The sequence below is a fragment of the Hypanus sabinus genome, unplaced genomic scaffold, assembly GCF_030144855.1.
Source record: "Hypanus sabinus isolate sHypSab1 unplaced genomic scaffold, sHypSab1.hap1 scaffold_808, whole genome shotgun sequence".
Taxonomy (NCBI): domain Eukaryota; kingdom Metazoa; phylum Chordata; class Chondrichthyes; order Myliobatiformes; family Dasyatidae; genus Hypanus; species Hypanus sabinus.
The window spans coordinates 74,493-100,391 of NW_026781660.1; the positions used below are offsets into that span (position 1 = coordinate 74,493).

The following is a 25,899-nucleotide window of genomic DNA, read 5'->3' on the forward strand; positions in this document are numbered from 1 at the left end:
AGATACCCTGGATAATCCTGGCCCAGTGTACAACGCATGGGGAGATCGGAAATGGACATTGTGTGACTGTGGGTGGATGGGCGCAGGTGGATCAGTCCATGACAAAGCTTCAGTGGATCGGCCCAAGATGTTTGGAAGTGTTTGTCTCCGTTTAGAAATAAAACCGAGTTTTTCAATTAATGTTTGACCCTCCTGTCATTTTTTTTGTTACCGAGCAGCACAAACTGATCACACCTCTCACCAAAATGGTTCAAGGTTCAAGCAGTGGAGGAGCTCCAGTGGCGTCAACATCGGGAAAGGACACGGGTATTTTGGCGAATTATTTTAATTTATAAACACACTGCTGATTCTATGTCTGGGTTTAATTCAACATTGGCAATTCACAAAATATTCGTGAAAACTGAGCAGAGAGATGAGAGAGAGCGTTAACATCTCTGGGGAAACACACTCACACGTGGAAGGAGTACATTTACCGTCTGCTCCTGCTCCTCGGACAGATTGTGATGCACACTAAAATGGCGAGTTACTCCGGAAGACAAGACATTCTCCGAAAGATGACAGTTTTGGGCAACACAAAGACACAAAATATTGGCTGAACTCAGCAGGTCAGGCAGCATCCATGGAGAAGAATAAACGTATGATATTTTGGATCAGGACCACGGAGAACAGAAAGTAATGTAACAATATCTAGAATTTATGTTGCCTCATTTCCAGTCCGATGAAGGACCTTGGCCTGAAACGTTGATTGTTTATTCTCCTCCATCGATGCTGCCTGACCTGTTGAGTACCTCCAGCATCTTGTGAGATATTCCAGAGATTTGCATCGGAAGGGGATTACCAGGCAGGCAGACAGTAGCGCAGAGCAAAGCGCAGGTGATGGGCAGTACCAGGAGAGTGTAGTTGATGGTTACTATATTCCCAGGAATTGGCAGAGTCTTTTGCAAGCAGAGAGGTATATCCCCGGGGACTAGAAAGAGCAGCCTTCAACAGACGGTTGAGCTTTACCGACTAAGGTAACAATTCCCTGAATCACCCACACCACCCCACAGTCTACAGAGGAGTTACACTCTTCCCATTGGTGCAAAGCGATGTCAGTCACTAGTTACACCCAATAACAGAGATGGACCAGCCAAGAGGGCATTACCCTCGCTGAGGACATCTCATACTCCCGCCACGAACAAATTTGTCAAAGCGGAACAAATCCCAAAGTAAATGCTCCACTTTTTGAATTATTTCAGAGATTACTCTGTTCTACTACATTCTTCAATGCCCTACCATTTACCATGTATGTCCGATTTGGATTTTTCCTCCCAAAGTGCAGCACCTCACACTTAACAGCATTAAACTCCATCTGCCATCGTTCAGCCAACTCTTCTAACTGGCCTAAATCAGTCTGCAAGCTTTGAAAACCTACTTCATTATCCACAACGCCACCAACCATAGTATCATCTGCATACTAACTAATCCAATTTACCACCCTATCATCTAGATCATTAATGTATATGACAAACAACATTGGACCCAATACAGATTCCTAAGGGACAACACTAGTCACCGGCCTCCAAACTAACAAACAATTATCCACCACTGCACGCTAGTATCTCCCATCTAGCCACTGTTGAATCCATATTACTACTTCAATATTAATACCTAATGATTGAACCTTCCTAACCAACCTTCCGTACGGAACATAGTCAAACCCTTGTCAAACAAGGTTCAAGCTCTGGAACATCTGGACAGTGAAGACGCATACATCAGGATGCTGTTCAGTGCAGCTCAGCATTCAATAAGTCAGGCAACAAATATAATCAATAAGTTGCAAGAACCTGGTGTCAGTACATCCTTCTGCAATTGGATCCTCGATTTCTTCAGTTGCAGACGCCAGTCAGTACAGATTTGCAAACAAATCGCCAGATTAGCCATCAGTACGTGTATACCGTAGGGTTTATGTTTACTCCCTCTGCTTCATTTCTTTTGTGCTTCTGACTTTGAGGCTCGGCACAGCTCCAATGTCACTTTTAATTTTGCTGAAAACGTCACTGTCATTGTGGTGAAACCAGCAGCAATGAATATTGGGGAATTTCGTTGTGTCGTTGAGGTAGATAGTCGGATTTATTTATTACGCAATCTGAACTGCACTTGCTCTATAAATACAACACAACATTGTTTTAGTTTTTCCTGACGCAGCACCTTGATATACCTATGTATTGAATTGTCTGCACCGAATGGCACGCAAGAAAAGCATTTCACTGTGTCTAGATTGACGTCGCAGTAGAAGGTTATCAGTTCTGGAATGAAACTGATAATGAAACTGATCAATTTGTCAAATGGATATTGAAGGGCAGACAAAGATCAATATTAAGGTGTGGGCTGATTACCATATATGGATGAGTAGGGCTGATATATTCGCAATGAGTGTCGGGGGTCTCGAGAGAGTTGATGTAGAGGAAGACAAGGTGATGGAATTTCAAACGCCAGTGAATGTATACAAGCAGATTCATAACGTTGTGTTTAATACGTTCCGAATACCTCCCTTCACTGACGGGAAAGGTCATGATGCAATTATATATAGCATTGGCCTGATTAGAGTATCTTGCTGGTCCTGCTTCCCATAAGAAATGTATGTAATCTCAGTGGAGCCTATACACAGGGGTTTTCACCAGTCTGTTGCCGAACGTGCGGCTTTTCAGGTTATCTGCGGATAATCTGCCATAGCCTCCTTCAAGTGGAGGAGTGGGAGTTATTTCATTCAAACGTTATTAGGGACATACATGTTTTGGGTAGTGGGAACCTATTCTCCATATCATATGCATCTGTAGCGAAGTGCAAAGGCAAAGTTTGAGTGGAAATTCAGTTTTAGTGTAAGTTAGTGTATGGTGTTGACTTTCCTCATTTCAGTTTGAAGTAACGGATCTCTGTCAAACTGTAAATCTGCGGCCGTGCCAGATATTGTGAAATCGTATAAACAGATGTCACAAGATTGACAATAAGAAACGGTTTTGGACGTGGAAATGCCTCTTTTCTCAGTTTCACTGAAGAATGGGAAGGGAGGGGGGTGAACATCAGAGGAAGACGATGGGAAGGTGAGAGACGGAAATGGGAGTCGGGCTGGTAAAGGAAAATGGTGGAGGGGTATAATTATCGGAAGTTCTAGAAGGCTCTCTCACTATATCTTCAAACCTGCCCTTCCCTCTGGTGACTCTTCTCCTTCCCTTTCATCCAAGGCCTTCTGTCAGAATCCTATCAGATTCTCCCTTCTCCAGTCCTTTAGCCAACCGACCTCCAGCTCCTTGCTTCACTACCCCCCCCCCTCCACCCCCGAAACATCGCCTATACTCAGGCAGTAGTGATAGGAGACTCTATAGTCAGGGGGTCAAACAGGTAATTCTGTGGACACAGGAAAGAAACTCGGATGGTAGTTTGCCTCCCAGGTGCCGGGGTCTGGGATGTTTCAGATCGCGTCCAAGATATCCTGCAGTGGGAGGGAGAACAGCCAGAGGTCATGGTACATATTGGCACCAATGACATAGGTGGGAAAAGGAAAGATGTCCTGAGAAAAGACTATAGGGAGTTTGGAAGCATATTGAGAAGAAGGACCCCAAAAGGTAGCAATCTCGGTATTACTGCCTGTGCCACGCGACATTGAGAATATGAATAGAATGAGGTGAAGGATAAATGAGGCCCTGAAGCAGGGGGCAGGGATTCAGATTTCTGGATCATTCGGACCTCTTTTGGGGCAGGTGTGACCTGTAGAAAAAGGATGGGCGGCACTTGAATCCCAGGGGGACCAATATCCTGGCGGGGAGGTTTGCAAAGGCTGATGGGGAGAGTGTAAACTAGAATTGCTGGGGGTGGTAACGGAACTGAAGAGACTGGGGAAGAGGAGGTTGGCTCACAAATAGACAAAACTTGTAGATAGTGCGAGAGGCAGCTGATAGAGAAGTGAGGTGCTCAGACGGACGCTTTGAGATGTGTCCATTTAACTGCAAGGAGTGTTGTGGACAAAGCGGATGAGCTTAGAGCGTGCATCAGTACTTGGAGATATGATGTGATGGCCATTACAGAGACTTGGTTGGCTCAGACACAGGAACGGTTACTTCAAGTGCCGGGTCTTAGATATTTCAGAAAGGACAAGGAGGGAGGCAAAACAGGTGGGGACATGGCACTGTTGCTCAGAGATAGTGTCACGGCTGCAGAAAAAGTGGAGGCCATGGAGGTGGTGTCTACAGAGTCTCTGCGGATGGAAGTTAGGAACAGCAAGGGGACAATAACTTTACTGGGTGTTTTTATAGTCCGCCCAATAGTAACAGGTATATGGAGGAGCAGATAGGGAAACAGATCTTGGAAAGGTGTAATGATAACAGAAATACGAGGAAATCCGCAAATGCTGGAAATTTAAGCAGGAGAAGGGGGTCATCTTTGGGGGTGGGAGCAGCCTCCAACGACTCCACATAAGCTTCGATTGTGACTCTCGTCTCCCCTTCCACCACCAGCACTCTACAATCCACTGCCCCTCAGATCCCACCGTTAACCGCTGGAAACTCGGAGCCTCCATTTTTCTCTCAGCCCAACCCTCCCCTCTCCAATGACTCAATCAGCCTCCCTCCCCCTCCCTCCTCTGATCCCGGCTCTCATCCGTGCCGCTCTGGGTTACTGTCTGCCTGCCTGGTCAACCCCTTCCTCAGCAAATCTCTGGGATTTCTCACAAAATACTGGAGGTACTCAGCAGATCAGGCAACATCTCTGGAGGAGAATAACAACAAAGCGGTGCTGATGGGCAGTACCAGTAGAGTGATGGTGGTGGGTTACTATTTTCACAGGAATAAGCAGAGTCCTTTCCAAAACAGAGAGGTATATTCCCGGGGATACGAAAGAGCAGCCTTCAACGGATGGAGGTATACCCCCCTCTTACACCACCCGGCGCCGCCCATCCCCAGTCCAAGCCCATTACCTCTCCACCCCACCATATATATACATTTCGGACTGTGTTTGGTGATCTTTAGGCTCCAGAGGGAAAGTGTGGGTCAATAATTTATTTAATTTTCCCCATTTTCCTTCACAGTTCCGAGCACAGCGATCACCGAGCTACTGGCAAGCTGGAATGACTTCCAGCTGCTGCAGTTAACAGACTTTTACCGGGACAGGCTGGAGCAGGCGATGGAAGGAGGGGTGCACCGAGTGAGCCTGGCGTTAACGGCCGAGAATCAGTTCAGCGGAGAGGAACATCGGGTGAGTGGGAGGGAGAATGGGTTTGAATTTTCACACATCACAGGACTGATGGGTGTCGGGACTCTCACTCATCAGATAATAGAGCATAAAAACAAATCAGAAATAAATATATATAATTCTTAAAACTGTGACTCTGAAGGAATGATTGAAAGAGGTGTAAATATTCCAGTGGTAGCTTAAGGCTCATAGCGAGGGGAGCAGGTAACAATTGTTTGCGGTTGCAATAAAGTTTAAATGGAAATACAGTAGGAATTTTCATTTTGAAAAGATCGTGCATCATGACGGCAGGACGTCAGTGAGAGCCGGGACATCATCAGTGGGTGTCACAGGAGCTCGAGTGTGTTCTGTTCTGGGTGGAGATGATTGTGTTACAATCTGTAACTGCAAACAGTGTGGATCGGTGATTACTGTTATGTTGTAATGTGCAATTACTGAATAAACCTCCACTGGAAAAGGCAAAGGAAAGGCATCAGGTGTCAGCCGGTAATCCGCTGTCATGTTGGACACTGGCGGACTGAGAAGATGAATCACATCATCTTTTCTGCAACTTCTCCGAGACTGCTCACTCTGTTATAAAAACCCTCCTGACTTCTTTCTTCATTTGTGATTCATTATTTTCTGATTTCTGTTTTACACTGTCAAATCCGATGAGGAATCATTTATGGATTTGGAGCCACATCAATGGAGCGGCCACAGACGAGCCAGGATCTCACTGACTGGTGGACCAGGTTCACGGTGAATGTCCCTCCGTGTGCTCTGCACACAGAATGTACAGTCCATGTCTAGACAGGATCCGGGTGACTGCTCAGTGTGATCCCGTTACAGAGCGCATCATTTACTTCTCATTCTCTGTGTGAATCTGTCAGTCCCCAATATGTTCACCGTTACTCTTCACAGAAAATCTCCGATCTCGCTGATAAGGGAGAGTGGGCGGACAGTTCTAAACTCCTCCTGAGCCTGGTGATGGAGAAAGGCTCCCGCGCCCGGATGGTGATGTGGGAAACCTTTGTGAAAATGCGGATTGGTGTCCCAAAGTTGGACAAAATACTGAAAGAAATACAGGAACATGGTGAGATAATATCAGAGATTTATTTAATTTTGGATTCAAACTATACACTTAATAATTTTACACATTTCAATTCTTTAAATTGTTTAAATTCGAACAGGTTGTGTTCCGGTCCATCGACCCGTACCGGAGATTCCCAGAGAGCTGAAAGGTAAGTGAAGAAACCGCTGTTTCCAACAAATGTTAGTATTGTGCAGGGACATATCTTCGTAGAGCCATGGGGATTTGACCAGGTAAATGTTGGCAGCGTGACACAAAACATATTAAGGCACATGGTAAATCTTTGCTGGAGGGAATGTTTTCACAGGATAGTATGAGGAACAACTCGGAGAGTTGGGGAGCTTTCCGAAAGGGATCACTCCGCTCGGAGTCCTGCAATGACAGGCCCCTCAACCGTGGCCAGAGTGGAGAAAAGGCCGATCTGGAGGAGTGAAGTTCTCAGAAATTCTTCACTCCGAAAGGTGAAATCCTTCCCCTACAGCTACACAACCTGTGGAACAGACCTCATTCTGGATCACTGTACTAAATTCCCTCAGACACACAGGTTATCATTTTTAGAACCGTAAGTCCATTGAAGTCACAGAATAATAATGAGAGCATCCATTTAATGAGAAAAGCTGATAAAACCCAACTGCCCTGTTCAACCCCAAAGTAAATGAACCCAACTCTGTTCACATCTGCACTCCCTTAGTGCAAACACTGCTAAAGTTATCCAGTTTAATTTCCCACTCAATAATCCTGGGGAGTCCATCCGGAGACAGGGTTAGAGATGCTGAGATGGGGAACAGAACCCTCAGCTCTGTACATAGAAACTGAAATTCAGGTGTGTTGGTTTGTGTGATGGACACTGTGGAAGGGTGAGATCAGAAATAGGACAGAGAAACTGAGTGTTGTGGGATTGCGGCAATTTACCTGTAAACTTGTTCTGCATTGTTCTTTATGTTATTTGCTGAGGGATCAGACACCGCATTGAAATACCCACACCTACTTCTGAATACGGAACAGTTTCTCTCCCTGATTATTGAATAGCATCATTTTTACCACTGTCACATTCTCTAAAGTAACTATTTCAACAATCAACGTTTTCCTACGCTCCTTATCTCAACCGAATACACTGAATAGAAAGCCTGCACACTCCCAGCAGTGTCCCAACACACTGGGAGACCCCGATACCCTTGGTAGGCACCCTGACGCAATGTTGGACCCCCACACACCCCTGACATGGTCCTACACACTGGATAACGACACGTACCACTGGCACGGTCCTGAGACTCTGTGAGACCCCTCATATCTCTGAGCAAACCTGACACACTGGGAGACACCACACAACCCTGGCAAGTTCCTGAGACAATGTGCTTGCGTGGTCTTCTTTACTACAGACTCAACCTTCCGGGAGCCTTCCATGAGGACTCCTGAGTCCTTCTGCACCTCTGCTGTTTGACACTTCTCCCCATTTTGATATTCGTCTGCACTATTGTTATTGTTTTTACCAAAAATGAAATCTTATAATTTCCACAACACTGCATTCCATGTGCCACATCTTTGCTCATTCTCCAATTTTATCTTGTTAAGGAGACTCATATTTGACACCTTGTCAAACGCCTTCAGAAATGTAAGGAAGTGACATCCATTGTCTTTCCTTTGTCTACCGTGCTTGTTACTTCATCTAAGAAACCATGCTGGCTTTACTTATTTCATCATTAGTCTCCAACCTTGAAAGCTCATCCTTCACAATACTTTTCCTGCCACTGAGGTTAGGGTAACTGGCCGATCAATTCCTTTCTTTTGCTTCCCTCCCTTCTTTAATCTTTTTTAGAAGCCTTTTTGAAACAGAAAACCTACAGCACCATACAGGCCCTTCGGCCCACAAAGCTGTGCCGAACATGTCCCTACCTTAGGAATTATCTGGTGTCACCCATAGCCCTCTGTTTTTCTAAGCGGCATGTACCTGTCCAGGAGTCTTTTCGAATACCCTATCTTATCCGCCTCCACCACCGCCATTGGCAGCCCATTCCACACACTCACCACTCTGTGCGTAAAATAATCTTTCCCCTGATATCTGCTCTGTACCTACTTCCAAGCACCTTAAACCTATGCCCTCTCGTGTTAGCCATTTCAACCCTGGGGAAAAAGCCTCTGACTATCCACGTGATCAATGCCTCTCATTAACTTTTATTCTTCTTATGTTAGATATTAAAAGCTTTCCTGTAAATGAACTTTCCACTCATTTTTGCTGCCTTATATGTACTTTCCTTGGCTTTAATGCAGTCCTTAACTTCCCTTGTCAGCCACGATTCCCTACCCCTGCTGTTTGAGAACTTATTCCTCTGTGGGGAATATCTATCCTGAGGCTTGTGAACTATTCCCAGAAACTCCAGCCATCTCTACTCTGCTGTCATCCACACAAGTGTCCTTCTCCAATCCTCCGGTGCAAGCTCCTCTCTCATGCTTCAGAAATTACTTTCATTCCATTGTGATACAGATATATGTGAGCTATGCAACTCCCTCACAACCTGAAGTATGAATTTAATTATCTTGTAAACACTGCCTCCTATGGGTCCCATTACGTTACAAATATCTGAGCTAATCTAAGATAGCCTTTCCCCAAGTAGGCACAAGCACAAGCTGCTCTAAAAAGTCACCTCATAGTCATTCAACAAATTCAGTCTCTTGTGATCTGACATCAATCTAATTTTCACTTGCATGTTGAGCCCACCATTAGAATTGTGTCATTCCCCATATAACATGCGTTTTCCAGCACCCTTTCCAATTTCATTTCCATATTGACTACTATTTGAAGGCCTGTGTAAGAATCCCATAAGGCATTTTAACCACTGCAATTTATTAACTCAACCCACAAAAACTCAACACTCTCTGACCGTATGATACCTTGTTCTAAAGATGTAATTCCATCTCTTACCAACAGAAACACATCACCACATAAGACTTCCCATCGATACAAAGTTAATCTTTTGAGATTAAGCTGCTAACTCTTTCAGCCATGACTCAGTGATGCGCACAATTTCATACCGACCGATCTCTAATTGCGCCACGAGTTCATCCACCTTATTCCTAATGCTACCCGGATTTAAATACAGCAATTTCAGTCCTGCATTCTTCGCCCTTTTGAATTTTGCCTCTGAGGTACAATTTAAACCTTTACTCTGACTGCATTTGTACTTAGTCATGCACTTGTCGTTCCTTACATTCATGTTGCACCCATCATCCACCTGCTGACTCATCCTTAGCTCTTTCATACTGGTTCCCATCATCCTGCCATACTAGTTTAAACCACTTCCAACAGCTCGAGTAAACCTGCCACAAGAATCTTGGTACCCCTTGGATTTGAGTGAAACCTGTCCGTTTATACAGGTCCCACGTTTCTCAGTAGAGGTCCCAATTTTCCAGGAAACTGAATCCCTGTCCCAACTCAAGGCATGCATTTATCTACCACCCCATCGTATACCTGTCCTGACTGTCGCGTGGCATAGACAGCAAACCGGATATTACTACCACTGAGGACCTGCTTCCCAGCTTTCGTCCTTCCTAACTACCTGCACTCCTTTTTCAGTTCCTGACACACTGGGGAAACACCACACACTGTTGTAATGGTCCTGCACACGTTGAGAACCCACATATCCCTGAAAGGTTCCTGACACACTGTGAGACCCCGTGCATCCTTGGCAAGGTCTAGACACAGTGTGAGACCCAACACATCCTTGGCAGGGTCCGGACACTCTCTGAGACTATTAGGAAGGGTTTAATCTAATTTGTCAGGGGAATGGGAACCGGAGTGATTGGGCTGAGGATGGGGAAAACAGAAATAAATCAAATATAGCGTGCAACAGAGATTAAAGAAAGAGCAGGCAGGAAATGAGCCTTAATCATAGCCAGTGCCATGAGTTACAGGGCGATAAAGGCATGGTGCAGTTAAAACAGAAAGCATCAAATACTGGACTGAGAGTGTTGTGTTTGAATGAACGCAGCTTAAGGAATAAAATGGAAGATCTTGAAATTCAGCTGCAGATAGGTAAATATGACATTGTGGCCATCTCTGAAACTTGGCTAAAGTATCGCTTTAGAGCTGAACGTCCAAGGATATACAAAGAATCAGAAAGATAGATTAGTAGGCAGAGGGCGTGGTGTGGCTCTGTGTATAAGAAATAATATCAAATCTTTAGTAAGAGATGACATCGGATTGGAAGGTGTACAGTCTCTATGGGTTGAGTTAAGAAATGGCAAGGGTAAAATGACGCTAATGGCAGTTGTATTCCGGCCTGAAAACAGCAGCCAGAATGTGGATTACAAATTACAGCAGGAGATCGAAAAGACATGTCAGAAAGGCAATATCATGATGATCGTTGGGGATTTTAACATTAAAGTGGATTGGGAAAACCAGGTCAGTTCAGGACCTCAAGAGAGAGCATTTGTTGAATGTCTAAAGGAGGGTGTTTTAGAATAGCTCGTTGTTGAGCCCACTAGGGGATTGGCTGTGCTAGATTGGATGTTGTGCAATGAGGTGAAGAGAGCTTAAGTTTAAGGAACCCTTAGGGAACAGTGATCACAATATGATCAAGTTCACATTGAAATTTGAGAGGGAAAAATAAAATCCAATCTGTCAGAATTTCAGTGGAGTAAAGGAAATTACAATGGCATGAGAGGGGAACTGGCCGATGTTGACTGGAAAGGGGCATTTGCAGGAAGGACAGCAGAGCAACAATGGCTGGAGGTTCTGCGAAAAATGAGAGAAGAACAAGCCAGATATATTCCAAATAGGAAGAAATTTTCAAAGGCAGAAAGGACACTACCATGGCTGACAAGTGAAGTCAGAACCAAAGTAAAAGCAAAAGAGAGGGCATGCAAGGAAGTCAGAGCTGGCGGGAAAATAGAGGATTAGAGAGTTTCAAAAACATGCAGAAGGAAACTGAGAAGGTCAGTAAGAGGGAAAAGATAAATTATGAGAGGAAGCTGGCGATTAATATCGAAGAAGATACTAAAAAGTATTTTTAAGTATATAAAAGGTAAATGAGAGTCAAGGGTAAACAGAGGACCAATACAAAATGACGATGGAGATGCTGTAATGAGAGATGCAGAGATGACAGAGGAGCTGTATGCGTATTTTGCATCAGTCTTCACAGTAGAAAACATCTGTGGTATACCAGGCATTCAAGAATGTCAGGGACGTGAAGTCTGTGCAGTGAAAATTATGACTGAGAAGGCTAACGTCTGAGTGTGGATAAATGGCCTGGACCTAATGGAATGCACCCTCGGGCTCTCAATAAAGTAGCTGGAGTAATTTGAGGTATTAACGATGATCTTTCAAGAGTTCATAAATTCTGGCATTGGACCAGATGAGTGGAACATTGCAGATGTTACTCCGCTATTTAAGAAGGGTGGGAGTCAGCAGAAAGGAAATTATGGAATTGTTAGGCTGACATCAGTAATTGGGAATTTCTTGGAATACATTGTTAGCGATGAGATTACGGAATATCTGGAGGCACGGGACAGGACAGACCAAAGCCAGAATGGTTTCTTGAAAGGAAAACCCTGCCTGACAAACCTGCTTAAATTCATTGAGGAAATTACAAGCAGGGTAGACAAAGGAGATGCAGTAGGTGTGGTATACTTGGATTTTCTGAAGGTCTTTGACAAGGTGCCTCACATGAGGCTGCTTAGCAAGAAAGGACCCATGGAGTTACAGAGAAGTCACTAGCGTGGGTGGAGCATTGGCTGGTCGGCAGAAAGCAGAGAATGGCAATAAATGGATCCTATTCTGGCTGGCTGCCGGTTACCAGTGAGGTTCCACAGGGGTCAAATGTTGGGATCGCTGCTTTTTACAATGTATGTCAATGATTTGGATGATGGTATTAATGGATTTGTGGCTAAATTTGCCAATGATACAAAGGTAGGTGGAGGGGCTGGTAGTGCTGAGGAAACAGAGAGTCTGCAGAGAGACTTAGATAGTTTAGGGGAATGGGCAAAGATGTAGCAAATGAAATACAAAGTTGGAAATTGCATGGTCATGCACTTTGGTGGAAGAAGAAAATCAGGGAGACTATTTTTTAGATAAGGAGAGAATTCAAAATGCAGAGTTGCAAAGGGACATCGGAGTCCTTGTGCAAGGTACCTTAAAGGCTAATCTCCATGTCGGTGGTGAAGAAGGCGAATGCCATGTTGACATTCATTTCTAGAGGTATAGAATATAAGAGCAGGGATGTGATGTTGAGGCTCTCTGAGGCAATCGTGAGACTGCACTATTGTGCGCAGTTTTGGGCTCCTTATTTCAGAAAGGATACACTGACATTGGAGAGAAGATCCACTCGTAGCAACCAATTACACAGATTTTCCACCCTATGACTAAAGTAATTTCTCTGCATCTCTGTTCTGAATGGACATTCTTCAATCCTGAGGTCGTGTTCTCTTGTCCTAAACGCCCCTGCATGGAAAATAACTTTGCCATATCTAATCTGATCAGAGCTTTTAATATTCAGAATATTTCTATGGAATCCTCCTTTCATTCTCCTGAACTCCAGGGAATACAGCCCAAAAGCTACCAAAAATTCCTCATAAGTTAACCCTTTCATTCCTGGATTCATTCTGAATCTTCTCGGAACCCTCGCCAATGTCAGTATGTCCTTTCTAAAATAAGGAGCCCAAAACTGCATACAATACTCTGCGCAGTCTCACCACTGCCTTCTAAAGCCTCGACATCACATCCCTGCTCTTATATTCTATACCTCTAGAAATGAATGCTAACATTGCATTCGTCTTCTTCACCAACCTGGGGGTTAATCTTTAGGGTATCTTGCAGAAGAACTCCCAAGTCCCTTTGCATCCCTGTATTTTGAATTCTCTCTCTATCTAAACAATAATCTACCCGATTATTTCTTCCACCAAAATGCATGACCATACACTTTATAACTTCGTATTTCATTTGCCACTTCTTTGCCCATTCCCCTAAACTATCTCAGTCTCTCTGCGGGCTCTCTGTTTCCTCATCACTACCCGCTCCTCCACCTATCTTTGTGTCATGGGCAAATTTAGCCACAAATCCATTAATACCATAGTACAAATCATTGACATACATCGTAAAGAGCAGCAATCCCAGCAGCGACAACTGTGGCACTCCAAGGGTAACCGGCAGCCAGCAAGAATAGGATCTCTTCATTTCCACTCTCTGCTTTCTGCCGATCAACCAATGCTCACCCTTGCTAGTAGCTTCCGTGTAATTCCATGGGCTCATATTCAGACATCCCACCTCTCCCAGAAGTTCTGGAAGTGTCCCGCATATTGATTGCGGCTTCTTGGTGCCCGCAAATTATATACGATATCCCGGAAATTGTTTTTTTTTTTGAGTGCGCGCGCGAGCGAGAGAGAGAGAGCGCCATGGCAGAGTATCCAAAAAAGAAAATGCAAAAGGTACTTCACCCTAGACACTGCCTAATAGGGGTCAGAAATAATGACAGAGTTTCACGCGGCACTGTTTGCAACAGTGACTTTTCTATTGCCGATGGTGGGTTAAATCACTGTTGAGGTGAGTTTAACAGGTGTCATTCGTTCATTAGCGGAGCAAACGTTATTTAAACTAGCTGGCTAGCTGCTAAGGAGCTACTCTATTGCAAACATCCCACCTCTGCCGGAAGTTCCGGCAGTCTACCGCAAATTAATTGTGCTACCGCGCTGAATTGCTCCCTGAATTGAATCCTTCCCTTAGGGTTGTGTGCTCAGTCCACTGTTGTTCACTCTGCTGACCCACGGCTGTGCTGCAACACACAGGTCGAACCACATCATCAAGTTCGCCGATGACACGACCGTGGTGGGTCTCATCAGCAAGAGCGATGAGTCAGTGTACAGATAGGAGGTGCAGCGGCTAACAACCTGTATTAGAATGTGCACAAAACAAATGAGATGGTTGTTGATTTCAGGAGGGCACAGAGCGACTACTCCCCACTGAACATCGACGGCTCCTCGGTAGAGATCGTAAAGAGCACCGAATTTCTTGGTATTCACCTGACGGAGAATCTCACCTTGAGCCTCAACACCAGCTCTATAGCAAAGAAAGCCCAGCAGCGTCTCTACTTTTTGCGAAGGCTGAGGAAAGTCCATCTCCCACCCCCCATCCTTATCACTTTCTACAGGGGTTGTATTGAGAGCATCCTGAGCAGCTGCATCACTGCCTGGTTCATAAATGTCACCATCTTGGATCGCAAGACCCTGCAGCGGATAGTTAGGTCAGCTGAGAAGAATATCAGGGTCTCTCTTCCCACCATCACGGACATTTACACTAAACGCTGCATCCGCAAAGGAAACAGTATTATGAAGGTCCCCATGCACCCGTCACACAATCTGTTCTCCCTTCTGCCGTCTGGGAAAAGGCTCCGAAGCATTCGGGCTCTCACGACCAGACTATGTGACAGTCCCCAAGCTTCTTCCCTCAAGCTCTCAGACTCCTCAATACCCGAAGCCTGGCCTGACACCTTGCCCTACTGTCCTGTTTATTATTTATTGTAATGTATGCACTGTTTTTGTGCGCTTTATGCATTCCTGTGTAGGTCTGTAGTCTAGCTTTCTCTGTGTGTATTTTTTTAATTACGTAGTTCAGTCTAGTTTTTTTGTACTGTGCCCTGTAATACCATGGTCCTGAAAAACGTTGTCTCATTTTTACTATGTACCAGCATAGCAATCATTGGGAATTTTAACATGAAATTGGATTGAGAAAACCATGCCAGTATTGGACCTCATTTCGACCAATAGTTATGGTCGAAATGACAATAAAAGTGACTTGACTTGACTTGAAATGAGTTTCTGCAGGATGCGATGTCTGCATATTGCTAAGCAGCCTCCTGTGTTGCACCTCTCAAAGTACTTCTGAAAATCCAAGTACACCACTTCCACTGCATCTCGTTTGTCTACCCTGCTGGTAACTTCCAGAAAAAAATGCAGTAGGTTAGTCAGGCAGGATTTTCCTTTCAGGAAACCATGCTGGACTTGGCCTGTCTTGCCATGTGCCTCCAGGTACTCCGTAGTGTCATCCCTATCTATCGATTCCAACAACTTCTCAAATCACTGAAGTCAGGCCTCCCAACCCTCTTAAGTAGCAGAATACCATTTGCAATTTTTCCAGTCATCTGATACAATACCAGAATCTATCGATTTTGAAAGATCTTAGTTATTGTCTCATCAGTCTCTCCCGCTACTTCCTTCAGAACCCGAGGGTGCATTCCATCAGGTCCAGGAGATTTACGCACCCTCAGAGCATAAAGCTTCCCGGGCCCCTTCTCAGTCGTAATTTTTACTGCGCCTACTTCACTTCCCTGACACTCTTGAATATCTGGTAAACTGCAGATGTCTTCCACTGTGGAGACCGATGTAAAATACACATTCAGTTCCTCTGTCATTTCTGTATCTCTCATTACAATACCACAAGCGTAATTTTGTAATGTCCTATATCTACTCTTTATATACTTAAAGAAAACATTTGCTATCTTGTTTGGTATTAGTTGCCAGCTTCCTTTCATAAACAATATTTTCCTCCCTAATGATCATTTTAGTTCCTTTCTGCACATTTTTAAAAGCATTCCAATCCTCTATCTTTTACTTTTACTTTGGCTCTGACATGCCAGCCATGGTGGTGTCTTACTTCCATTCGAAAATTTCATCTTATTTGGAACATATCTGTCTGTACTTACCTTACATTTTTCAGAAACTCCAGCCATTTCTGCTTTGCTGTCCTTCCTGCTAGTGTGCCTTTCAGGTCAACCTTGGCCATTTGTCCTCACATACATTGTAAATTCCTTTATTCCACTGAAATACCGACATACTGGAATTTAGTTTCTTTTTCTCAAATTTCAAAGTGAACTCGATCATATTGTGATCACTGCTCCCTAAGGGCTCCTTACCCTTAAGCTCTCTTATCACCTCCCCATCATTGCACAGCACCCAGTCCAGAATAGCCCTTGTGGGCTTAACAATAAACTGTTCTAAAAAACCATCCTTTAGGCATTCTACAAACTCTCTTTCTTGAGGTCCAGTACTGGCCTGGTTTTCCAAATCCAATTTCATGTTAAAATTCCCAATGATTATCATGAGATTGCCCTTCTCGCACCCCTTTTCTATCTCCTACTGTAATTTGTAAACCACATCCTGGATGCTGTATGGAGGCCTATATAGAACTGCCAGTAGGGTCCACTTACCCTCGCTATTTCTTAGTTCATCCCATAAAGAATCTGCTGCTTCCGATCCCATGTCATCCCTTTCTAATGATACAATAACTTTTTTATGCACAAGGCCACACCACCCCCTCTGCCTACTAACCTATCTTTCCAATACACCATATATCCTTGGACGTTGTGATCCCTATGACAGCTATCCTTTAGACAAGTTTCAGAGATGGCCACAACATCATACATGCCAATTTGTAGCTAAATTTCAATATACATGAGGAGTGAAAAAAAATCTTCTTTATCAATTTTATTATTTAAGTGAAAAAATATATATATGTATCTGTGTGTGTGTGTATATATATATATAAACGGGAGGACAATGATCACGAATGTCTATATCAATGTCAGTTCGAATAAAAGGAAAAATAAGCATTATCAAGATCAAACAAAGTATTAATCTAATAGTATATGATAAAGAGAAAGGTAATTGATTCTCCTCTTATCCATAAAAGGAAAACAAAGATAAAGAAACCTTTATAATTGGCGTAAACCCAAAAGTGAGTGAAAGCTCAAACTGAGTGAAAGCCAAAAAGAATAATTTCTGATCAAATCCAAAACTTCAAAAAAGTAACTGGAAGGGCTATAATTCAGAGCATATGAAAATATTGAATAAAATGTCTCTAAGTTTCCTCTAATTTAGAGGATGTATCAAATGACCGACTTCTTCCTTTCTCTGAACTTAAACATAATGGAGGTAAGCCAATAAATAACAGTAGGTTGATTAGAATCCTTCCATTAACGCAGAATGGCTCTCTAGCCAATATAGTTGTGAAAGCAATCATCCGTTGAGTGGAAGCAGGAATATCTTCTGGTTCCGAAGGAATGATCCCTAAAATTGTTGTAAGTAATTTCGGTTGTAAATCCAAATTTAGAACCTTTGACAAAGTTTCCTTCTTTCCAAAAGTTATCTAACTTGATCCAAGACCAGAACATATGTATTAATATAGCCACCTCAATATTACATCTATCACAAATAGGATTAATATTAGAAAAAAAATACAGGTTAATTTGGCCTGTGACATATGCACCCGATGCACTACCTTGAAAAAAGAGGAGTAAAAATGTTTATTTAACGTTTCTGACTTAATCAGTCTGATGGTCTGATTGAAGAAGAAGCTGTCCCGGATCCTGTTGGTCCTGGCTTTTATGCTGCAGTACCGTTTCACAGATGGTAGCAGCTGGAACAGTTTGCCATTAGGTTAAGTCGGGTCCCCAATGATCATTCGGGTCCTTTTTACACACCAGTTTTTTTTAATAAATGTCATTAAAAGTGGGAGGTTCACGTCTACAGATGCACTGGACTGTCTGCACCAGTCTCTGCAGTGTCCTCTGACTGAGGGAAGTACCGCTCCCATACCAGGCACTGATGCATTCAGTCAGGATGCTTTAATTTGTGACCCTAGGTAACCACATTTTCATCCAGATGACAAACAACAAATTGTTCAGAACTGATTACCGTAACGTTCCACTGGTCCCGACTTCCACTCGGAGAGGTAACCATGTACTACCACTCCCTTAACTTTTCCCAGAAACCCAATATAGAATCCACTAAGAATAAAGAACATTTGACGTTTTGGGCCGGGTCCCATCAGCAGGACAGGAGGAAAGAAAAATGTGAGGAGTCAGAGTTAGAGGGATGGGGTAGTGACTGGAGAAACACAAAGAGGTAGGTCAAATCGGGTGGGGAAGGGGTTGCGATGGATGAAGTAAAGAGTTGGGAAGTTATTTGGTGGTAGACATACAGAACTGGAGAGGGGAAATCTAATAGGAGACGACAGAAGCCCATGGAAGAAAGAAAAAGGGGGAAAGAGAACCAGAAGGATGTGATAGGCAGGCAATGAATTAAGGTGAGCCGGGCAAATGGGGAATGAAATAGAGAAGGTGCAGTTTGGTATCTGTCAGACAGGGTCTGTTCTCCCATCTGCAGTGCGGTGTCTCTAAGACAGGGAATGTTCTCCCATCTGCAGTGTGGTGTCTCTCAGACTGGGAATGCTCTCCCATCACAGTGTGGTGTCTGTCGGACTGTGAATGTTCTCCCATCTGCGGTGTGGTGTGTCTCAGACAGGGAATGTTCTCCCATCTACAGGGTGGTGTCTCTCAGACAGGGTCTGTTCTCCCATCTGCAGTGCGGTGTCTCTCAGACAGGGAATGTTCTCCCATCACAGTGTGGTGTCGCTGAGACGGAATGTTCTCCCATCTACAGGGTGGTGTCTCTCAGACAGGGGCTGTCCTCCCATCACAGTGTGGTGTCTCTGAGACGGTGTATGTTCTCCCATCACAGTGTGGTGTCTGTCAGATAGGACATGTACTCCCATTTGTAGTGTGCTGTGAATCAGACAGAAAATGTTCATTCTTGGAAAAGAGGGATGTAAACTTGTACCACCCTAGAAATGGAAAGTCAGAATATTCGTTTTCTCATTAATCCTTCCACAAATGCCTGAAACTCTTGATTCCTGCTATTTGACTGAAATGCCAAAGGATATTCTCACCTAGTTATTCAGCATGGCATGTCTGAATTCATTTACCTCGAAATAATTGTTCTAAATAATACCTTGAAAGAATCACACATTTCCAAAGAAACCACCCCAGTTTCCTTAAACCTTGTCCTTCCAGAGTTTATCATTTGAAGAATTTCTGGCATATATATCTCAGATCACTCTTGCTTTGTTTCTCGGAACTTTGTATATTGAAATATTTAGGGATCTGTGTCTCCAGTAAGGATGTAATGTATTGTCTGTCAGTTGCCCGGTGAGTGAGCTGTTGATTCCAATCAAGCCAAACCGCATGAGAACGGGGCAGTTTCGAAGATGATTCAGAATTTTGATGGTTATGTGGAAGGGAAGGCTATTTCTCTAAGTGTGTTTCGTGCACAGGGCAGTGCTGCACGTGTTGCACTTGCTATCTTTTTGACTGTGGGTTTCAGAGATGCTGTTGAAATCTGGCCAGCAAATATCTGCAGTGCATTTCTGCCAAGGACCAGAGGTACTTTTTGACATTGGTGGGTTTGAATATTTAGGGTGAATGCAAGCAGGAACTAGGTGGGGCAAATGGCTGCTGATCCTCTTGCACCATTGAGTAAGATCACAATTAATGAAGCCTGTCCTCACTATGACTTTTTTGCTCTTTTTCCAGAATCTTTGATACTTCCGCCTTGAATGTGTTTAAGATTCCAGTCCTAAACAGTTTGTGCAAGAGAATTTCAAGGAGTCACGATAGGGAATAAATTCATACTAATCTGTTTTGAATCGATCCATAAGATACAGGAGTAGAACTAGGTCATTTGGCTCAACGAGCACACTCCAGCATTTAACCATGTCTGATCAATTTTGCCTCTCAGCCACAGTCTCCTGCCTTCTAGCCTTATTGCTTCAGGCCCTGACTAATCACGAATACTAACAACCTCTTCCTTAAACGTACCAAATGACTTGACCTCCACAGCTGCCTATATCAACGAATTCCACAGATTCACCACTCTCTGGTGAATGATATTCATCCTCATCACCGTTGTAAACAGAAGTCCCTGTATTCTGACTCTGTGTTCTCTGTTCTTAGACTCCTCCACCATACAAATCATCTTCTGCATATCCATTATTTCAAAATTAGACAGGTTTCAATGAGGTCACCCTCATTCTCCTGAATTCCTGTGTAGAGGGCCAGAGCCGTCAGACGCTCCTCATATGCCCCTCATATGGCAACTCATTCCCGTAAACATCCTTATGATCTTTCTTTGAAACCTCTCCAATGTCAGCACACCATTTCTTTCGATAAGGAACCCAAAACCTCACATCACTCAAGGTGGGGCCTCGCCAGTGCTTTATAAAGACTCAACGTTACATACTTGTTTTTATATTTTAGTCCACTCGAAATTAATTGCATTTGCTTTTATCACCACCGACTCAACCTGCAAATTAACATTGAAGACATCCTGCACAAGCACTCCCATGCCGCTTTGTACCTCAGGTTATTGAATTTTCATTCCATTCAGTAAAAGGACAACCCTTTTATTCCTTCTAACAAAGTGAATGATCAGACATTTCCCGACACTGTATTAAACATGCCATATCTTCGCCCATTCTCCCAATCAGTCCAAGTACTTCCGCGTTCCGAGGATAGCCTCTCTACTTCCTCAAAACTACCTTCTCCTCCTCATATCATCTGGAAACCTGGCCACTAAGCCTTTAATTCTGTCATCGAAATCATTGACGTATAACGTTCCCAACACAGATGTCTATGGAACACGTCTAGTCGCCAGTAGCCAACCAGAAATAGAAACCCTTTGTCCCACTCTTTGCCTACAGCCAATCAGCCAATCCTTAATCCATGCTAGAACTTTTCCTGTAACGCCGTGGGCACGTAACATGTTCAGCAGCCTCTTGGGTGGCAACTTGTCAAAAGCCTTCTGAAAATCTAAGCACACATTATCCACGGATTCTCCTTTGTCTATCCTGTTTGTTATTTCTACAAAGAATTCCAACAGATTTGTCAGGCACAATTTTTCCTTGAGAAATCGATGCTGACCACGGTGTACTTTTATCATGTGCCTCCAAGTACCCGAAACCAACTACCCTTGGTACCCTTAAGAGTATCAAGTACCCTTAACAATCGACATCTAAACTTTTGCAGCCAGTGATTTCAGACGACCAAGCCTATAATTTCATTTCTTCTGACCCAGTCCATTATTGAAGAGAGTAGCAAAATTTGCAATTTGCCATTCCTTGTGAGCCATGCCAGAATCAATGAATTCCTGAAAGATCATTGCTGGCACTTCTACATATGCAGTAAAAAAAAAGCTTAGCTGGAGAATACAGGAATATCTTGAACAGTTTCTTCTGCTGTGGCTCAGAAGAGAACAGAGGTGTAGTGATGATGGAAGATTCCTTAGTCGGAGGAACAGAGATGAGATTTTGTGGGCACGATGCAGAGTCCCGTATGTTATGTTGCCTCCCAGGCGCCAAGGACGATTCGGTTCAGTTCCACATCATTTAAAAAGTGCAGAAGGAGCGAGTAGCACAGGTAGTAAAGGTGAGGTGGTTCTGGTAAGAGATTTCAGGGAGCTAGGTAGAAAACAGGACTACCAGAGTAGTAATTTCAGGATTACTGGCCAGCGTGGGGATAAATATACGATGACTTGGCAGATGAATGCATAGCTAAGGAACTGGTGCGGAGGGGGGAGGGGTGAGTGGAGGGTTCATATTTATGTAGAATTGGACTTTGTAGCCAGCACAACTTAAATGCCATCTATAAATTTGCTGACAATAAAACCATTGTTGCCAGACTTTCAGATGGTGATGAGGGGCGAACGGGAGCGAGATACATTAGATCGTGATCGAGCGACAACCTTGCGCTCAATGCCAGTAAAACCAAAGAACTTCAGAAAGGGTATAACAAGGGAACACACATAAGTTCACAAAGAGAGATCAGGTGGAGAGAGTGAGCAGTTTCAAGTTCCTGGGTGTCACTATGTCTGAGGGCCTAACCTGGACCCAAAATATCGATGCAGCTATTCAGAAGGCTATATTTCATCAGGAGTTTGAGGAGATTTGGTATGTCACCAAAATCAGTATTGCGCAAATTTCTAGACGTACCATGCAAGGCATTCTAACTGGCTGCATCTTTGGCACCCTAGCTGTTTATATGTCTCCAACACTTTTGCGCAATACTGTAGTAATTTTATGTAACTGCAGCTGCAAAACAAAAAAAAAAAGTGACATGTGTGATAATAAACCTGACTCTGATATGGGTCTTTATTGTGTACAATGTTGGAAGGGGGCAGAGCGAGGGGAATCATGGTTTGGAAACGAGAAGGGAAAGAACACCAGAGAGATATTCTGTAATGATCAACAATCCAGTTGTTTGGAATCAAATGACCTTGTCTCGTGTCTCAGGGCGGAATGTGTCCATGCTCTCACTACACCCCACCCCAGGCACTCTTTTACTGCTACCTGTCCTACACCCCTCCCACCTTCTCTGCAATCTGCCTCACACCATCTTTGCCACGGGTCTCATGCCCTTCCTGCGGCGCATGCTCCATAATCACCTTTTCCAACATAATTTGCTCCCCATCATCTTTACCAACTCGCTCTCCACTCCATGTTGCACAGTACTGCATTTTTATATTTCTATTCCCAGATTCCAAATCTACGATCTCAGATCTCCTGACGCAGTGCGAAGATTATCAGCTGCTCCACCTGACTATTTTCTACCGAGAGAGACTGAAACTTGCAATTGAAGAACGGGTAGAAGGACTCAGCTGGACGTTGAGACAGGAGGGACAATTCAGTGAACAGGAACACGAGGTGATTGGGAGTAACAGCTGGGATCCCGTTCATTTTAGTGAAAGGAGGGATGAGAGACAACGGTCAGGCTGGCTCATCCTCTTGTTTCTGTACACTGCAGTGATGATATTGATCACTGAACAATTTGTGACCAAAACCTTCCCACCAGGGTGAAAATCAGTGAATTAGAAAAATCCGAACTGCAGATTCAAACTTAATTCATCAGTCCAAATAGGCTGAGCTCAACACAATGCTGAGAGAAATGTGATTCAATGAATCAGCATTAGAAATGAAAACCTGATCAAAATACCCATCAAGGCCTTTGGTCACATTGGGATTAATTTCATTTCTCCTCATGGACGATGGAAATGTCCAGTTTGCTGCTGCCGTGTGTGAAGGGACACCTGGCTACAACATCGATGTGGTCACATTACTCCCGAACACAGCCAGGTGCCTGGAATTTCGCCAATGTGTTGTGACCCTAGAATTAGAATCACACAACAGGAAAATGGGCCATATCACCCTAAAGCTTCCCTATCACCTGTTTCTCAAATTATCTTCCGCATTCCATAGTTTCAAACAACACTTATTATCGAAATATCTATACAGTATACAATCCTGAGATTCACTTTCTTACAGAAATTGAAGAAACACAATAGAATCCATTTAAAAAATAAAAACTCACATAACAAAGGCCGCCAAACACCCAATGTTTGATAAACAGAACAGATTGTCCGAACACTAAAAGTAAATAATTAACACCGAGAATATGAACCGCAGAGACCACCAACGTGGAAAGTGAGTCCACGGCCACTGAGCCACATTCACTGCTGCAGCCAGTCCTTGAGCCCAGACCAGTACCGCAGATGTGAGTAAACTTCGTGAATCAGTGAACTAAACACCCTCGCTCGCAGCCGCGGCATCGGAACCTTTTTGATCTGGTCTAGCACTGATATCGACCAAACATTGGCTGATTACTCGCTTTCGGGCCCGTTCCCTGCCACTTTGATCTGGCCCCAAGTTCTCATTACCAATGACAGTGGTGGAAGTGTACACTCAAGACGCCAGCATGCCGAATTTCCCCACAGCACCACACATACACCAGCTCGGTTCAAAAATAACAACTTGCAAATGAAAAATGTTTCAATAATTGGTAGCACAGAAAAGTGTTATTGAATGAGTATTTAGAGTTTTCTTTGCTGCCAGTAAAGCTTTGCTGTGTCTCACCAGCTCCATTTTTCCAGGACAGTATGAATGTACTCATGATATAGAATCTGATAACCAACTCAGGAGATTCACTTTAGATCAGGACACATCAGCCCGGGTCACCCGGGAGGATCCTTTAGGACAGTCAATATCATGAACATGAATATTAACATGAATAAATCATGATATATCAAATATCACCATCAAAAGCATGTAACAGCTCTACAAGCGTTATGAAGAAATGTGGCACTCATTTGTCACTCTGCGACAATAATACCGACTTGTAATTGTCTTCAGTTCGTGTTTTGGTTCCATTTCCTGACCCCATAGATTTTCAGAATGGACCAGGAGACAGACCAGTGGTTGCTCCGGTGCTCTTGGGCAATGAGACTAGTTGAATATCTCATCAATGAGCATATTTTCCTCATCGTTCTGTGTCTGTCCGTTCTATCTTCACTGTTGTTCTTCACAGGAAGTCAAGAAGCTTGCGGAATGGGGAAACTGGACAGAGAGTTCCAAACTCTTCCTCAGCCTGGTGATGGAGAAAGGCGCTCAGGCCCGGAGGGTGATGTGGAAATCCTTTGTGAAAGTGAGGAAGGAGTTACCAAAGTTGGAAAGGATACTGAAGGAAATCCAGGAACTTGGTACCGTGAATTAATGCACTCTGCTCTAAATCAGATTGAAACTTTCCAGATTTCGCAATGCATGTTGGATTCAATTTCATGGAAGTTTTTCGATGTCAACAGGTCCTGATCCATATGAAGATATGAATGTCAGCCGAGGCTTTTGTGAGTTATCCTCGCAACTGAAGGGTGAGTGATGAAATAAACGATTCACACTGATTACTTGAAAGAAATGATGTTGAACAACGATTGTTCACAGATTGCTGAAAGTAGGAGTCCAGCTGTCAGTGTTTGTGGAAAGGGATGTTCTTGAATGGAAATCACTATCAGTGAATTTGTATCTGAGTTGAAACACTTCAGTCCATTTCTGACATTTTGTGCAAATTACTCTGTTCAGTATTTCGGCTGCTCAGCCATAAGAGTCACTCAGGCATTTACACCCAGCAAGGTCGTGCTGCCCAAGAAACACCCAGACGTTGCTGGCAGTCTGCCGATGTGGTGTGAATTCCAACAATGCTGGTTGTTGATACAGCAGCAAATCCCAGATTGTCTGAGAGTGGAAAAATCAGGAATTTCTTCCACCGTTAGGACGACATTCTAGAGTTTCTGCTAGAGTACTGCTTTTCTGCATCAGTGATCTCGGTTCAGTTCCCGCTGCAGACTGTAAGGAGCTTGTACTGTGTCTCTGTGACTGTGCGGGTATCTTCTGGATTTTAAGATTTCTTCCCACATTCTAAAGATTGAGTCATAGATAAGTACAACACAGAAACAGGCCCATTAGCCCATCTATTCCTTGCTGAACCACTTAATCTGCCTACTGCAACTGACCTCCATCCATGTACGTATCCAAACTTCTTAAATATTGAAACTGAGGTTGAATGCACCACTTGTGCTGGCAATGTGTTTCACACTCTGACAAACATCTGAGTGAAGAAGTTTCCCCATATATTCCCCTTAAAATGTTAACCATGGACTCCAGTTGTAGACCCACATATTGTCAGTGGAAAAACTTACTTACAATTTTCCTATTTATACCCCCCATAACTTTGTAAACCTCTATCAATTCTCCTCTCGATTTTCTGCGTTCCAAGGTTTACAGACCTAATCTATTCAAACCTTTGTTATAACTCAGGTTTTCCAGACCTGGCACCGTCCGTGCAATATGTTCACTGAACTCTTTGACCCGTATTTCCATCTTTCCTGCAGGTCACTGAAACTTCACACGATACTCCAACCTCAGCATTGCCTTATACAACTTCAACATAGCATCCCATCTC

General features: G+C 43.7%; 1 protein-coding gene across 1 annotated transcript in view; it reads left to right on the forward strand.

Moving 5' to 3' along the window:
- The first annotated feature begins 245 nt into the window (after positions 1-245).
- LOC132390228 (NACHT, LRR and PYD domains-containing protein 3-like) overlaps positions 246-25,899 on the forward strand; it is a 37,409-nt gene continuing 11,755 nt past the window's right edge. The window contains exons 1-7 of the mRNA XM_059962837.1: positions 246-306; positions 5,063-5,229; positions 6,127-6,298; positions 6,396-6,446; positions 22,648-22,814; positions 24,472-24,643; positions 24,746-24,811. Coding sequence (XP_059818820.1) covers positions 246-306; positions 5,063-5,229; positions 6,127-6,298; positions 6,396-6,446; positions 22,648-22,814; positions 24,472-24,643; positions 24,746-24,811 — 856 coding nt within the window. The remainder of the gene's footprint in view (positions 307-5,062; positions 5,230-6,126; positions 6,299-6,395; positions 6,447-22,647; positions 22,815-24,471; positions 24,644-24,745; positions 24,812-25,899) is intronic.